This window comes from Hemicordylus capensis, chromosome 5, assembly GCF_027244095.1.
Source record: "Hemicordylus capensis ecotype Gifberg chromosome 5, rHemCap1.1.pri, whole genome shotgun sequence".
Taxonomy (NCBI): domain Eukaryota; kingdom Metazoa; phylum Chordata; class Lepidosauria; order Squamata; family Cordylidae; genus Hemicordylus; species Hemicordylus capensis.
The window spans coordinates 163,041,556-163,055,652 of NC_069661.1; the positions used below are offsets into that span (position 1 = coordinate 163,041,556).

Genomic DNA, 14,097 nt, shown 5'->3' on the forward strand with positions numbered 1-14,097 from the left:
AGACACATAAGAAAGAGGAAGGAGGAGGGCGTAAATATCACTAAATATATATAGCTTTGGGCTGTGTGAAGTTTTGTTGAAATCTCAAAATGCAGACACACATTGCTGAAATAAATTTATCCAATGTGATTATATTCAAATCAATGGGAGTGCTCCAGTCCACCCTTGGCCAGTCTTTCTTCAAAGAGCTGTCTCATTCTTCAAAAAGACAGCCTGCAGTGATCCCAAATACCTGGTTCACTGAAGGGCAACAAGCAGGGAGATCATCTTCTTTCTCAGTGTTGCACTCAGTGGGCTACAACATGATGTGCAGTCATTCCTTTACACATAAAACAATGGAAATGTTTTCTGTGTAAAGGAATGACTGCACTGACTGTTTTCTGTGAACAATTTCAAAAGTAATTGTTCTTTCTTGTCAGTAAAGAAGGACTAGCATTTAAGACCCTTTCACACAGGCTGGAAAGGGCACGGCTGCTGCTTTAAATGCAAATATGTAGAGGCTCCTCCATGCAGTAAATCCTTGTGTATGCAGTACTTTGGGTTGTTTTCACCATAAGACTGCAAATTGGGTTTATGATAAGGAGCAACTGTGTATAATCAAAGAGAGTGTGACAAACATAGACACAACAGTATTAGTAGATAAACCAGCAAATAATGTCAAAATAAAACACATAGTGCATTTAGCAAAATAACTACTTAATAATATTAAGGTGAATTAAGGACAGCATGGGTGGGGCTTTGCATGATCACTGCTCCAACACAGAAATCTACAATATCCCTCAATATAAATATAATCTGCTAACTAATTTCTCTAGATAGACCTATGATTGTTTACCTTGAACACACACTAGAAAATTCAACATTTTATGACTTGAATGGAAAGCAAGGCACTAATATCGACATTGCAGGGAAATGACTTAAACAGGAAGCCAGAGGTTGCCAGTTCGAATCCCCGCTAGTATGTTTCCCAGACTATGGGAAACACCTATATTGGGCAGCAGCAATCTAGGAAGATGCTGAAAGGCATCATCTCATACTGCATTGTAGATGGCAATGGTAAACCCCTGTATTCTACCAAAGACAACCACAGGGCTCTGTGGTCGCCAGGAGTCAACATCGACTCGACGGCTTCCAGCACAAAAGGTATCCTGGCTGGCTGGCAGGATAAGGAAGCTGGAGCCAGGCAGGAATGAGCATTGAAGCCAAGAGTTGCTCAGGTAAGAGAGCTGTTGAATCAGCAAAGGCCAGGCTCTGAATGAGAGGTTTATAGAGCTCTAACCCTTCCTGGTACTTTAGAATGGTCCTGATGTGGGGCAAGTGCCTGATCTGGCTTCCTCCTCGTAAGCTCATTGGGAGATATCGGCTGCCAGGCAGGAGGTACCCCACCTCTGGTAATAGAGTTCTGCTCTGGCTCTTCATCAGCTGCTACTACTACTATGGATATTTATACACCACTTTTCAACAAAAGTTCTCAAAGCAGTTAAAAGGGGGAAAAATAAAGATACTGTAACCCCCTGTCCCAAAAGGACACTCAATCTAAAACAAAATACTAGACAGACACCAGGAACAATCACTGGAGGGATGCTGTTCTGGGGCTGGATATAGCCAGTTTCCCCTGTGCTTAATGCAGGAGAATTGCCACTTTAAATATGTACCTCTTTGTTCAGTTAACATTCCTATAGTTAGAAATGGGGGTTCTAGTCAGTTCCAAAGAGGGTTCAAAGGACAGGAGTTTCACTGGTGGGGAGGCCCTCTGGATTCTTGGTGTCCCCGAGTTCCTCTGATAGGGTGGCTACAGAAGGAGCGATCGTGGGTTGTTCAAGGTCTGTGGGACTCATTAGGCCAGGGCCAAGGCAGGGACGTGCTTCTTCCTCCTTTGGGGGAGAAGCAATCTTAGGATGAACAAATGGGTCAGGTATAAGACACACAGAGTCTTTTGTGAATATGCAATATGACTTGTGTACTGACAAAGCCTGTAGTTCTGAAATGTCTCCTGCCGATGTAACAGCCACAAGGAATGTCAGTTTAAACGTTAACGGTCTTATTGGAATGGATTTTAGTGGTTTGAAAGGTGGGAACTGTAAGGCCTTCAACACAGTCCCCAAGTTCCAAGAGGGGGGAAAGTGTGTCGTCGGCAGTGACAGAAGTGTAGCTCCCCTGAAGAACCTTTTCAGGTGGGGATGTGAATTCATTGAAATGCCGAAATGCCCGAGATGAGGCCCACCAGGGATACTGCTTGTCTTTTCAATGTATTAGGCTTAGTTTATTTAGATCCCCTTTCACATGATGTGCTGATAGGGATGTAAGGTGTGGTTCCACCCAGCTCATTAACAGAACCGCTTCTGCATGCAGAGCTTTCGATCACATGCCTCCTTGTCCGTATACGTGGGCCTTCGCTGTCGTGTTGTTGGTTCTGATCAGTACATCACAACCCTGCAGTTCCTGGTGAAATGCGCTCAGAGTGAAGCAGATAACCGTAAGCTTTAGTCAGTTTATACGGTGTCTTTGCTCGCTTACAGTCCACTTCCCTTGTGCCGAGTGTTGAACGCAATGCTCCCCTGCCCCCAGCCTCTGGTGCCTGTGTCTGTCATTACTGTAATTTTCAGTGGGTCCAGAAATTGCTTTCCTCTCAGCAGATTTTTGTGGCGATAACCACCACTGAAGAGAGTAACATACCTGGGATGACAGTGGCAGTAGCCAACGCCTCTTGCTGGCTATGGCTTTTTGAAAAGGAAGAAGAAACCACTGGAGCTCTGAGGTGGAATCTTGCCCATAGAACAGCTTCCAACATTGCCACCATCAATCCCAGGAGCCTTGCTAATGAGAGTAACAGTACTGTCGGAGCAGCAAGCGCCTCTTTGACTTCCATGATGATTATTTTGTACCTGTCCTAGGGCAAGAACAGTCAGTCCTGCACCATGTCTATCACCACACCTAGCTGCTGTAGTCTGTGTGATGGAATTAGCTGGCTTTTATTGAGGTTCACCAAGAACCCATGTTCCCACAATGTTTGTAGTATCCTCTGGAGGTCAGTCTCTGCTACTTTTTGGATGGTGACTGGATTAAAAGATTGTCTGGGTACGTGAAGACCCAAATCCCCTGGAGGTGGAGGTAAGCCATCAGGGGTGCCAATACCTTCATAACAACCCAGGCTGCTGATGACAGGCCAAACGGGAGTGCTGCATACTGGTAGTGTATTCTTGCATACTTGAACCTGAGGAGACGTCGGCTGTTGGGGTGTATTGGCACATGGAGGTACACCTCCTTCAGGTATACGGAAAAGATGAAGTCTAGATGGTGGAGTGCCTCTGTTACTGATCTGAGAAATCCCATCTGGAATCTTTTGCGCCTGACACACCTGTTCAAATACTTTAAATGTAGCACGTCTCTTCTGGAACCACCCTTTTGGGGGATGATGAACAAGATAGAATAGACTCTCTCCCCTCCTGACGGAGAGGGACGGATTCCACTGCACCTATTTCCTTGAGACACAGAATTTCCTTTTGCAACTCTAAGTGCTTGGAAATAGAGCAAGAGTGTTGGGTTGGCAGGAATCTGCAGAGGGGAAGGGCATCCAACTCTATCTTGTAGCCATTTTATATTATGGTGAGCACCCACCTGTCCATTATGGATTTCTCCAAAGCGTGAAAAAAACAAATATTTATAAACCGCCTTTCAACAAAAAAGTTTCCAAAGCAGTTTACATAGAGAAATAATAAATAAATAAATAAATAAGAAAGATGGATCCTGTCCGCAAAGGGCTCACAATCTAAAAATAAATATAAGATTAACACCAGCAACAGTCACTGGAGGCACTGTGCTGGGGGTGGATAGGGCCAGTTATTTCCCCCCTGCTAAATCAAGAGAATCACCATGTTAAAAAGGTGCCTCTTTGCAGAGGTAGCAGGCAGCCCCCCAGCCTGGCATGTCCTGAGTCATGGCTGTTTTGTTTGTTTGCTCTGGACAAATGTTTGTCTTTTGCTCCCAAAGCTTCTGGTCTGGAAACGCTGTCAGTTCCAATTTCCAGGCGGAGGTCTGAATTCCCTATCCTGGCCCCTAAAAGAGGGTCATCAGCTCAGAAAGGGCTGAAAAGGTCATTTAGACACTGGCTTGTCCTATTTACGTGGCACTGATGGCATGGTCTTGGCACACAGATCCTTCTCTCTTTCCCTGCATGCTCCATAACAGAGAAAAGGCACAAGAAAGGATGAAACATAGAGGGAGAACACTGAGAAAAAACATTTTCCTCAGTGTTCTCCCTCTAAGTTTCGTCCTTTTTAAAAAAGACGAAAAAGTCCTTTTCTTTCGTCCTTAAAAAAAAGATTTTATAAGAGTATAGGTTAGAAGTAATTAGGTTAAGGATTATCAGTAGGAATAAGAAGAATATAGAATATCTGAGAAAATTCAGTCTGCCTGGAGCTACACAGGACTGAAAGAATGGGAGGTATCCCCCTCAGGATCTAGAGGCTTCTGTTCTTTAAGCTAATTTACATAGTCCTGTCTAGGAGCACGTGAGGGGTATAACCCATTGAGATGTCCTTGACTCCAGTAACTGAGAATGTAAATACTCTCCAGATATTGAAAAATGGCTCCTCAATTTACTTACTCTAGTAGCCCACAAACTTTCTTTTTTCAATACCAGATCTTGTTTTTCTAAGTATGAGAGGATTTGGTCTGAGTTTTTGGAATTATTTGCATTGTAAGTGTATTGTATGTATTAAAAAACAAAAAAACCCACACTTCCTCTCATCCATAAGACTGGAAAGGAAAATCATATTAACAAAGCTATAAAATGACAATTTTGACAGGAGATGGACCACTGTTTTTCAGCAGCTGATGAACTGCTTAATATACCACTCAATCCACAGACTCAGGGCAGTGTACAAAAGAAGAACAGCATATAATAACAAGAACAACAACAATAGCAATAACAACAACAACAATCCCCAGTGAGGCACTACCTTGGCGTGGTTGTGGGGCTTGCGTGCTCTGAGGAAGGTGAGAGCTATGCCAGACATCCAACCATACTGGACAGGTCCCACCAGAGGAGCCAGACGAAGAGTGCCTCTCCCATCAACAATATGGTGAGAAGTAACTTTAATAAATCTATACCGGATCGGTTGTCGCCCGGGTCAACAAGGACCGCTCCAAGTGCTGGAGTCCCTGGACATCTGGTGGCAAGTGGGCAACAGGACTCAGGATCTTCAGTTGAGCAACCAGGGCTGGAGACTGCAAGGTTACTGGAAGAAACATCGCTTAACCGAAAAAACTATACAAAAAATGCCAAGGAAATAATGATCTGCTATTACAAGTCTAGTCCAACTAGAAGAGGTAATTTAAAAAGAATGTACCAAATTTGGAAAGAGAAGCATCCAGATACAGAAATCACAGAACAAAGGCTAGCAGACCAGAGAAGATTCATAATAAGAAATAAAGTATTCGCAGAAGTTGAGCTGGAAGAACTGCAAAGAGCAACACAGGCTCAAGATATGGAAGAAGAATTACCACCAACTGAAGAAGTTGCTCAGGCGCAGGTGGAGGAGGTGTTGGAAATAGAGGATGCCACTGTTGCTGAACTGTTTCAAAATCAAAACCAGGCAACCTCCCCTTTGCCTTCACCTCAAAAACCCAAATGCTGTTTAACAGAAAAGCAACAAGAACTAAAGCAAAAAATAACTGAGCACATGAACCAAACAACCACCAGAGTTCGACTTCCCGCACTAAAAAAAGTTGCCAAAAAACAACTTGCTCAGGCATTAAAAGATGTCAATGCTGCACTTGCAGAAATAACAACCAATAATTTGCAAGAAACAAGCCAACTAATGTACAGTGCAGTAACAATAACAACACAAGAGCTCGGATATAAGATCTGTGGACCTGTCAAAAAAGAAAGTAGTACATCACCTAAATGGAAGATTAGATTAGAAAATAAAATCTCCAGGCTTAGATCAGATGCTAGTAAATTGAAAGATATGAAAGACAAGAAGCTGAAGAATGAAAACACCAAACAGTATCTGATCCAAAAATACCACCTAGATTCAAGGAAAATTAGAGAAGTCCTGGAAATAATAAAGCAGCAAATTACAGCAGTGTCAAAGAAGATTAGCAGATACGAAGCCAGAATTACACAACACAGGAAGAATCTCCAGTTTCAGTCGAATCAGAGACGTTTCTACCAAAGCATAGAAGGAGAAACTGCAAGAAACGTAGAAACACCAAATAAAGAAGAAAAAGTGCAATTCTGGGGGAAATTATGGGACAATCAAATAGATTATAATAAAAAAGCAGGCTGGGTGAAAGAGGTCAAAAAATGTAACCAACAAATGCAAGATATAATAAGAACACCAGAATTAATAAGTGAAAGAGCAAAGAAAATTAAAAATTGGACTGCACCAGGTGACGATGAACTACATGGCTTTTGGCTTAAACACCTAACAAGCCTTCATAAACAACTATCAAAACAGTTCAATCACATTTTGCAAGGAGGTGATATTGAACAATGGGTAACAACTGGGAAAATTCATCTCATCATGAAAGACCCAGCAAAAGGTGCAGTTCCAAGTAAATATAGACCGATAACCTGCATGCCAACCATGTTCAAATTATTAATGGGAATAATAGCAGATGAAGTAATGAAACTCTTATTAACTAACAAAAAGCTTCCAGTTGAACAGAAAGGAAATTGTCCGAACACCAGAGGAACAAAAGACCAGCTGCTGATTGACAAAATGATTTTAGAAAATTGCAAGAGAAGAAAAACAAATCTAAGTGTTGGATTGACTACAAGAAAGCCTTCAACTCATTGCCTCACACATGGATACTAAAATGTTTAGAAACAACTGGTGTCAGCAAAAATATTCAGATATTTATTTAAAAAGCAATGAGCATGTGGAGTACACAGTTAACAATCAATGGCGAGACACTTGAACAGGTTAGCATTAAAAGAGGCATTTTCCAAGGGGACTCACTATCCCCTCTGTTTTTTGTAATCGCCATGACTCCACTTTCACAAATACTAAACAAAACTGGCCTTGGATACCAAACATCTAAAACATCAAGTCAAATCAACCATCTGTTGTACATGGACGATCTGAAGTTTTATGGAAAGTCCCAGGCAGAAATCGAATCACTGCTAAACACTGTCCGTATATTCAGTAGCGATATAGCAATGGAGTTTGGACTAGACAAGTGTGCTGCATTAATAATGAAGAGAGGAAAAAAAAGAAAAACAGAAGGAATAGAATTGCCCAATGGAAGCAACATCAAGAACCTGGAAGAGAAAGAACATTACAAATACTTGGGCATTCTTCAGGCTGATAACATTGCACACGCTGAAGTTAAAAGAAAAATGGGAAGTGAATACATCAGGAGAGTTAGAAAAATCCTCAAGTCCAAACTCAATGGCGGGAACACCATACACGCCATAAACACCTGGGCTATACCTGTTATCAGATACACTGCAGGAATAATAGACTGGACCCAGGCAGAGCCAGAGATGATAGATCATAAGACCAGGAAAATAATTACCATCAATCATGCTCTGCACCCCCGCAGCGATGTAGATAGGTTATACCTCCCTCGCAGCTCAGGTGGAAGAGGAATGCTGCAAGTCCATCAAACAGTAGAGGAGCAGAAAAGAGGCCTTGCAGAATATATCAAGGACAGTGAAGAAGATGTACTTAAAATGGTCAATAATGAGAAACTATTCAACACCAATGAAACAAAGCAGGCCTACAAGAAAGAATAAGTCAAGAACCGAGCAGAAAAATGGAAAAATAAGCCACTGCATGGTCAATATTTGCACAATGTAAGTGGAAAATCAGACATCACCAAGACCTGGCAATGGCTTAAGAATGGCAACTTGAAGAAAGAAACAGAGGGTTTAATACTGGCTGCACAAGAACAGGCACTAAGAACAAATGCAATAAGAGCAAAAGTAGAAAATTCAACAACAAACAGCAAGTGCCGCCATCAGCTGTTGTCAAACGATCGCACAGACTGACTACAAACAAAGGCATGACAAGGTAGCAGGGATGATACACTGGAACATCTGCAAAAAATACAAGCTACCTGTAGCCAAAGATTGGTGGGACCACAAAACTGAAAAAGTTGTAGAAAATGAAGATGCAAAAATGTTATGGGACTTCCGACTACAAACAGACAAACATCTGCCACACAATATACCAGATATAACTGTAGTCGAGAAGAAGAAAAAACAAGTTAAAATAATCAACATAGCAATACCAGAGGATAGCAGGATAGAAGAAAAAGAAATAGAATAAATCACCCAATACAAAGATCTACAAATTGAAATTGAAAGGCTGTGGCAGAAAAAGACCAAAATAATCCCAGTGGTAATTGGCAGCCTAGGTGCAATTCCAAAAGATATTGAAGAGCACCTCAACACCATATGGGCCACAGAAATCACCATCAGCCAATTACAAAAAGCAACTTTACTGGGAACAGCCTATATTTTGCAACGATATCTATGATAACCAACAGTATTGATGATAAAATTCAGCCATCCCAGTTCCTTGGAAAGGACTCGATATCTGGATTGATAAACCAGTCAATAACACCTGTCTGACTGTGGAAACAAGAAATAATAATAATAAGATTTAAAGGGCAAATGATTGGCGGAAAAGAAATGTCTTCAATAAGGTTTTAAAGGCCAAAAGGGAGAAGGCAAACTGACTCGGGGTGGGGGTGGGGGTCTGCAGAGAATTCTAAATTGAAGGGGCAGCAACAGAGAAAGTCCTTCCACAGGCCCTAGTACTATGGACTTATCTGAGACCAGGGACCGAAAGAAGGGCAACCTGAGAAGATCTCACAGGACTGGACAGGACTGGCCGGGAGAGGTGGTCCTGAAGGTAAGCAGGCACTAAACCCTGAAGGGTTGTAAAGGTGGAAACCAGCACTCTGAATGTGACCCGGAAGCAAATAGGTAAACAGTGCAGCGACCGCAAAAGAGGTGTCACACTATCATATCTCCTAGCTCCCATGAGCAGGCGAGTTACCACATTCTGGACCAACTGAAGCTTCCAGGACACCTTCAAAGGAAACCCCAGGTAGAGCACATTACAGTAATCCAAAAGAGATTACGAGGACATGAGTTGCCATTGCCAGGGCCTGCCGATCAAAATAGGGCCGCAACTGGTGGACCAGTCGAAGCTGGGCAAAGGCACCTCTGGCCATGGCTTCCACCAGCTGTTCAAGCAGGAGCCGCAAGTCCAAGAGGACCCCCAAGTTGCAGACCACCTCCTTCAGGGGTAGCATAACTCCATCCAGGCAGAGACTCAGCCTCGGCAATTTGTTCAGATCGAGGAGTAAGCAAAAGCAGGGATTAAGTCTGAGCTTGTTTTGGCCCATCCAGACCCTGGCAGCCTCCAGACACTGGGCTTAGTGTCTTCATTTCTTACTGCGATAACAGGACCCGTTCAGACAAATTTCATGGCAAGTAAAAGCTAAGCATAGTGATGACCATGATCACTTCTTCCTACTCTGCTGACTGTGTGCGTTCGCTGTCTCAGGTCCTACCACATAAGGCCAGAATTGCATAATTTTTCCTGGTTTGCAAACTCTTACAGAGAGAAAACAAGAAAAACAAAAACCAGCTAGAGTCATAATGAACAAATATTAACAACATACCAGACTTGGAAATGATAAAATCATCACTAAAGAGCTGAAAAACTAAGCAGGGTTCAGAATAATAACTCATATGGGCACAGTATGTTTGATTTCCAGTAAATTACTTTAGCTGGGCAAAGCTAAGGTGTGTGTATATAGCAATAGCAATAGCACTTCCATTTATATACCGCTCTATAGCTGGAGCTCTCTAAGCGGTTTACAATGATTTAGCATATTGCCCCCAACATTCTGGGTACTCATTTTACTGACCTTGGAAGGATGGAAGGCTGAGTCAACCTTGAGCCCCTGGTCAGGATCGAACTTGTAACCTTCTGGTTACAGGGCGGCAGTTTTACCACTGCGCCACCAGGGGCTCATTATATATAGTATATAATGACAAGACACATTTTTCTTTTACTCCTTTGATTTTGCCATTTCCAGTGAGCAGATGAATTATACAAGTCACTTTGATTTGGATGGGGCACTACATGTGAAGGCTGAAATATTATTAAGAGTTTAAATATCTTAAAGTACATAAGCCTCTGGATGGGGCGGTTTATAAATGCAACAAACAAACAAACAAACAAACAAACAAACAAACAAACAAACAAACATCTCATTGTCACACTTTTTGCAAGTCCTTCTCTTGCAGGTATTCAAACTGCTTCTATATAGGTGAGATCTTGCTAACTAGAAATGGACACAATTACTACAGGAAAAAATTGGGTTTAGTCAGTGAATCTAGGTCAAAACATATTCTGAAATCATATTTCACTTATGATGAGCATGTTTTTGATGCGTATCACAGTAATAAGAACAGACAGCATGTCTTTGAAAGGAGAGCATATTCTTTCTTGCCATAGAATCAAAACCCAGTAGGAATATAACATTTTCTGTAAGTGGGGGAAGGAATTCATGCACTACATTCTGGCACTGAACCAGCAGTGGCTGGTATATCACATAGTGGTACAGAGTGATATGCCGGGGCTGCTGCAGACTTGTCAAGTAGCCCTGACGCTGTAGAGAACAGGCAGTTGCACAAACAGCGCTACTGCAGTTTCTCCCATTGTCACAATTGGGAGAAACTATGGCAGCACTGTTTGCGCAACTGTCCATTCTCGACAGTGCCAGGGCTGCATTATGAATCCGGACACGGTGCACAGTGGCTCTGTGCCACTGCACATCATGTCAGCCTGTGCCTCTAAGAAGCTGTTTGGAGGAATATGCAGAAGGAGGGATTAGGTTCAGCCCTTTGCTCTTTCTTCTGAACATCTGATTGGTGCTACACTCACACAGCCCTAAGTACAGGATCAGTGTAGGGAATCACACATGAAGTACCTCATCTGCTGTGGTCCCTAGCTGGATTTGAGCAATTCAGAAATACAGAGGTAATGTTTTATTTGATGTCTCAACCTGGCACCAGAAACTTCACTAATGGACACAGTACATCAGAATGTAATTCACTTTCCAATAAAGTCAATCGAAGATTTAACCCAATTATTTAAACAGAGTGAATTCTACATTCAGAGATTTCACTTTATTTTGTATTAGAAATTATTACTGGGAGAAAAGAGCTAGAAATCATTATTTTGTTAAAATACAAACAAAAACAATGGAATCACACTTTAAACACCTACTTGTGAGAATGAGGCTTGCTTGAGTGGGGGGCACACTCTCGATTTCTACGTATGAAAATGTTATATCTGCACCGAGCCTTAGGGAAATATCAAAGTTGACAAAAAATGCAAAAACCAAAAAATTCATAGATCTAACCTTTAGTCCCTTCAACATTTGATAGACCAGAAATTGGATCCTATCTTCAGTTAGTTTCTCATGCTTCATTATTTTACTCAAGTCTGTTCCCATAAATGGCATGACAAGGTAGCTAAAAAGTAAAAATTTAAAAAAATCAAACAATTTAATGGTAATTTAATGAAGTTTAAATACTAAACATAACAGTGCATTAATATTATCAGTTCTGATTATTATTATCTGATAAAATAACCACTTACAATGTCATATTTCTATAGAAGTGATATTTAATATGCTTTTTTGGACCAAATATTACGATCAATTCATTTGTGCTTTGAGAAACGTTCATAAATCTACTGCCTGAATCAAGAGAAATATCTAAATTGATTGATAACAACATGCCATCCGTGCTGGACACTATGTTATATTTATGACATTAAAGAATAAAACTGAATTAACTTAATGCAGTGATTAGCGCTCTCAGACCTATTTTTACAGATCATAGAAAGTGAAAGAAAAAGGATTTCACAGAGATAATGGAAGTAATGCAGAATGTACTTTTTGGTGTATTCCTATGGTATAAATTGTATAAAGACAGCACAGGAAAAGCAACTTTCAACAATGTTGAAAGGAAAAATATTTCCAACACCTTTAAACAGTAATAAAGCATGGCAATGTCATAATAAGGAAAGCTCTATATATACATTTGAAAATTTCAGTTTAACATGTTCAAAGTGAAAGCCAGCTAAACAAATATCTTTTGTGTTCCATTATATTTGGAATCTATACTGACTTTCAGCTTGATCCTATGGATGTTAGTAAGAAATAAGTGCCACACTGATTCTTACATATTTATTAACTGCTGCTAGATTGACCCTTACAAGTAAGTGAAAACTCAGTGATTTCCTCCTCTTGGGTTAATTAAAATTGGTTAATTGGTTAATTAAAATATGAAACTTGTAGTGAGGCTTAAATTGAATATATTTCAGAGTGGGAAGGTAAACATCTCTAAATTCATTTCATAGTTGAGTCTTTTAATTAATTTTTGAACAATAAAATACAAGATAATATTTAATCCTTTCATTTGGTATAATTTAATACAGTTGGACTGCAATCATCTTTGTATTGCTTGTTTTGACTTATGATATATATTTTGATTTTTTAAAATTGTTCCAAGTTTTGTTTATACCTGTGAGAAAACAAAACGAACAGAGGAGATACAGAGAAAGAAAGAAAGAAAGAAAGAAAGAAAGAAAGAAAGAAAGAAAGAAAGAAAGAAAGAAAAAAATCCTTCTAAATTAAATGAGACTTACTTCCAGGAAAGCATATATAGGATTGCAGCCCTAAGCTCTTATGCAAAATCTAATCTGTACTACTTAATTATTTAAGTTTCAAAGTAGGAGCCAATGTAATTCACACAAAATATATGATTAGCCTAAACCTTTTCAACTTCCTAAGGCTATAAATGTTACAGAAAATATAAAGCTCTCTAATCAGTAACTTGGATAAGCAAGGAACCAAGTTAATCTTAGTATGCTAATGTTCTTGAATAATGAAAACACAGATGTGCATTCTCCTCCGTGATTTTATTACAGTTAATTTGCCAAAGTTCATAAATATTTCAAAGTGATTTAGAAATAGCTCTCTAATTGCTCCAGCAAAGCACAGGTAATTAAAGAGATGACTTCACAGAAGCATCGTAACCACATGATTTAACATTTATATGTTTATACTTTATATTATAAATTAGTGTGTATACACTGACACAAGAATCAGCGGAAACCTATATACCACATATAGGTTGTATATATATATTAAAAGCAAGCACTATCTATGTACAATTTTATTGCTAATTTGAAATCAGGAGAAAAGGGAAATAAAGGCCTGAACAGTCAAGAAACACAGCATATGTGTGTTTTCATACAATGATCAACAGCACTTTCTTATGTGAAGTTGTTTTCATCTGTATTTCAAAGAAATGTATGTTCAACAAGTTCATTTCTCAAATACTGCAGTGGCAGAGAACTTGTTTTACCAGCTGGGACAGGAAAGAGAGAAGTTGCAGACTTCCAGTTCCTCAAGGTAACTTTAGCAACCAGAACAGCCATTCAGCTCATACTTTTTAATGTTGTCAGGCACCACCCTTACTATATGCAAGCTGAGTGACAAAAATGTAAGGTATTGACATGGTGCTAAATACAGTAGCCTGAGTACACCCATTTGTCTTGGAGATAATAAATGAAAGGTTGCACATTCTGTACTCTAACATGTCAGTAAAAAAAATACAATTGAAGGTCACAAGGCATTCTGCTTTAAAAAGAATGGATGTGTGTGCTGTTGAGCATGTGTACGAGTGCTGATTCACACTTTTCATGGCAGACACACATTTGCAGTTCACCAACATGAGTCATGCTGAAAAGCATAATGTTTAAAAGGGTAAGATTTTATTTAAAAGATATATTTTTAGTTGCAATGTGGAAACACATGATTCTAAACACACAGGGACACAGAGTGTAGAGCTGCAATTATCTGAGGTTCACTGGTGCCCTTTCATTGAGTTTATAGGCACATGGTCCCTCCAGCACACTTTATATTTGTACTATGGCAAATAGTGGTGTGGATTCCATTTCACTCCAGTAACTTATGAATCAAACCTAAATGTTTCACTTAAGGAGAACAATTCCCTCTAAATATACACACCAAAACAAATTAGATCAC

The 14,097-nt window shown here is 40.1% G+C and overlaps 1 protein-coding gene across 3 annotated transcripts in view; it reads right to left on the reverse strand.

Annotated features, from left to right (window-relative positions):
- Window positions 1-14,097, reverse strand: part of MAPK12 (mitogen-activated protein kinase 12) — a 62,446-nt gene that overhangs the window by 36,080 nt on the left and 12,269 nt on the right. For all 3 annotated transcript variants that reach the window (XM_053256589.1, XM_053256591.1, XM_053256590.1), the window contains exon 4: window positions 11,401-11,512. In XM_053256589.1, the coding sequence (XP_053112564.1) occupies window positions 11,401-11,512 (112 nt within the window). The remainder of the gene's footprint in view (window positions 1-11,400; window positions 11,513-14,097) is intronic.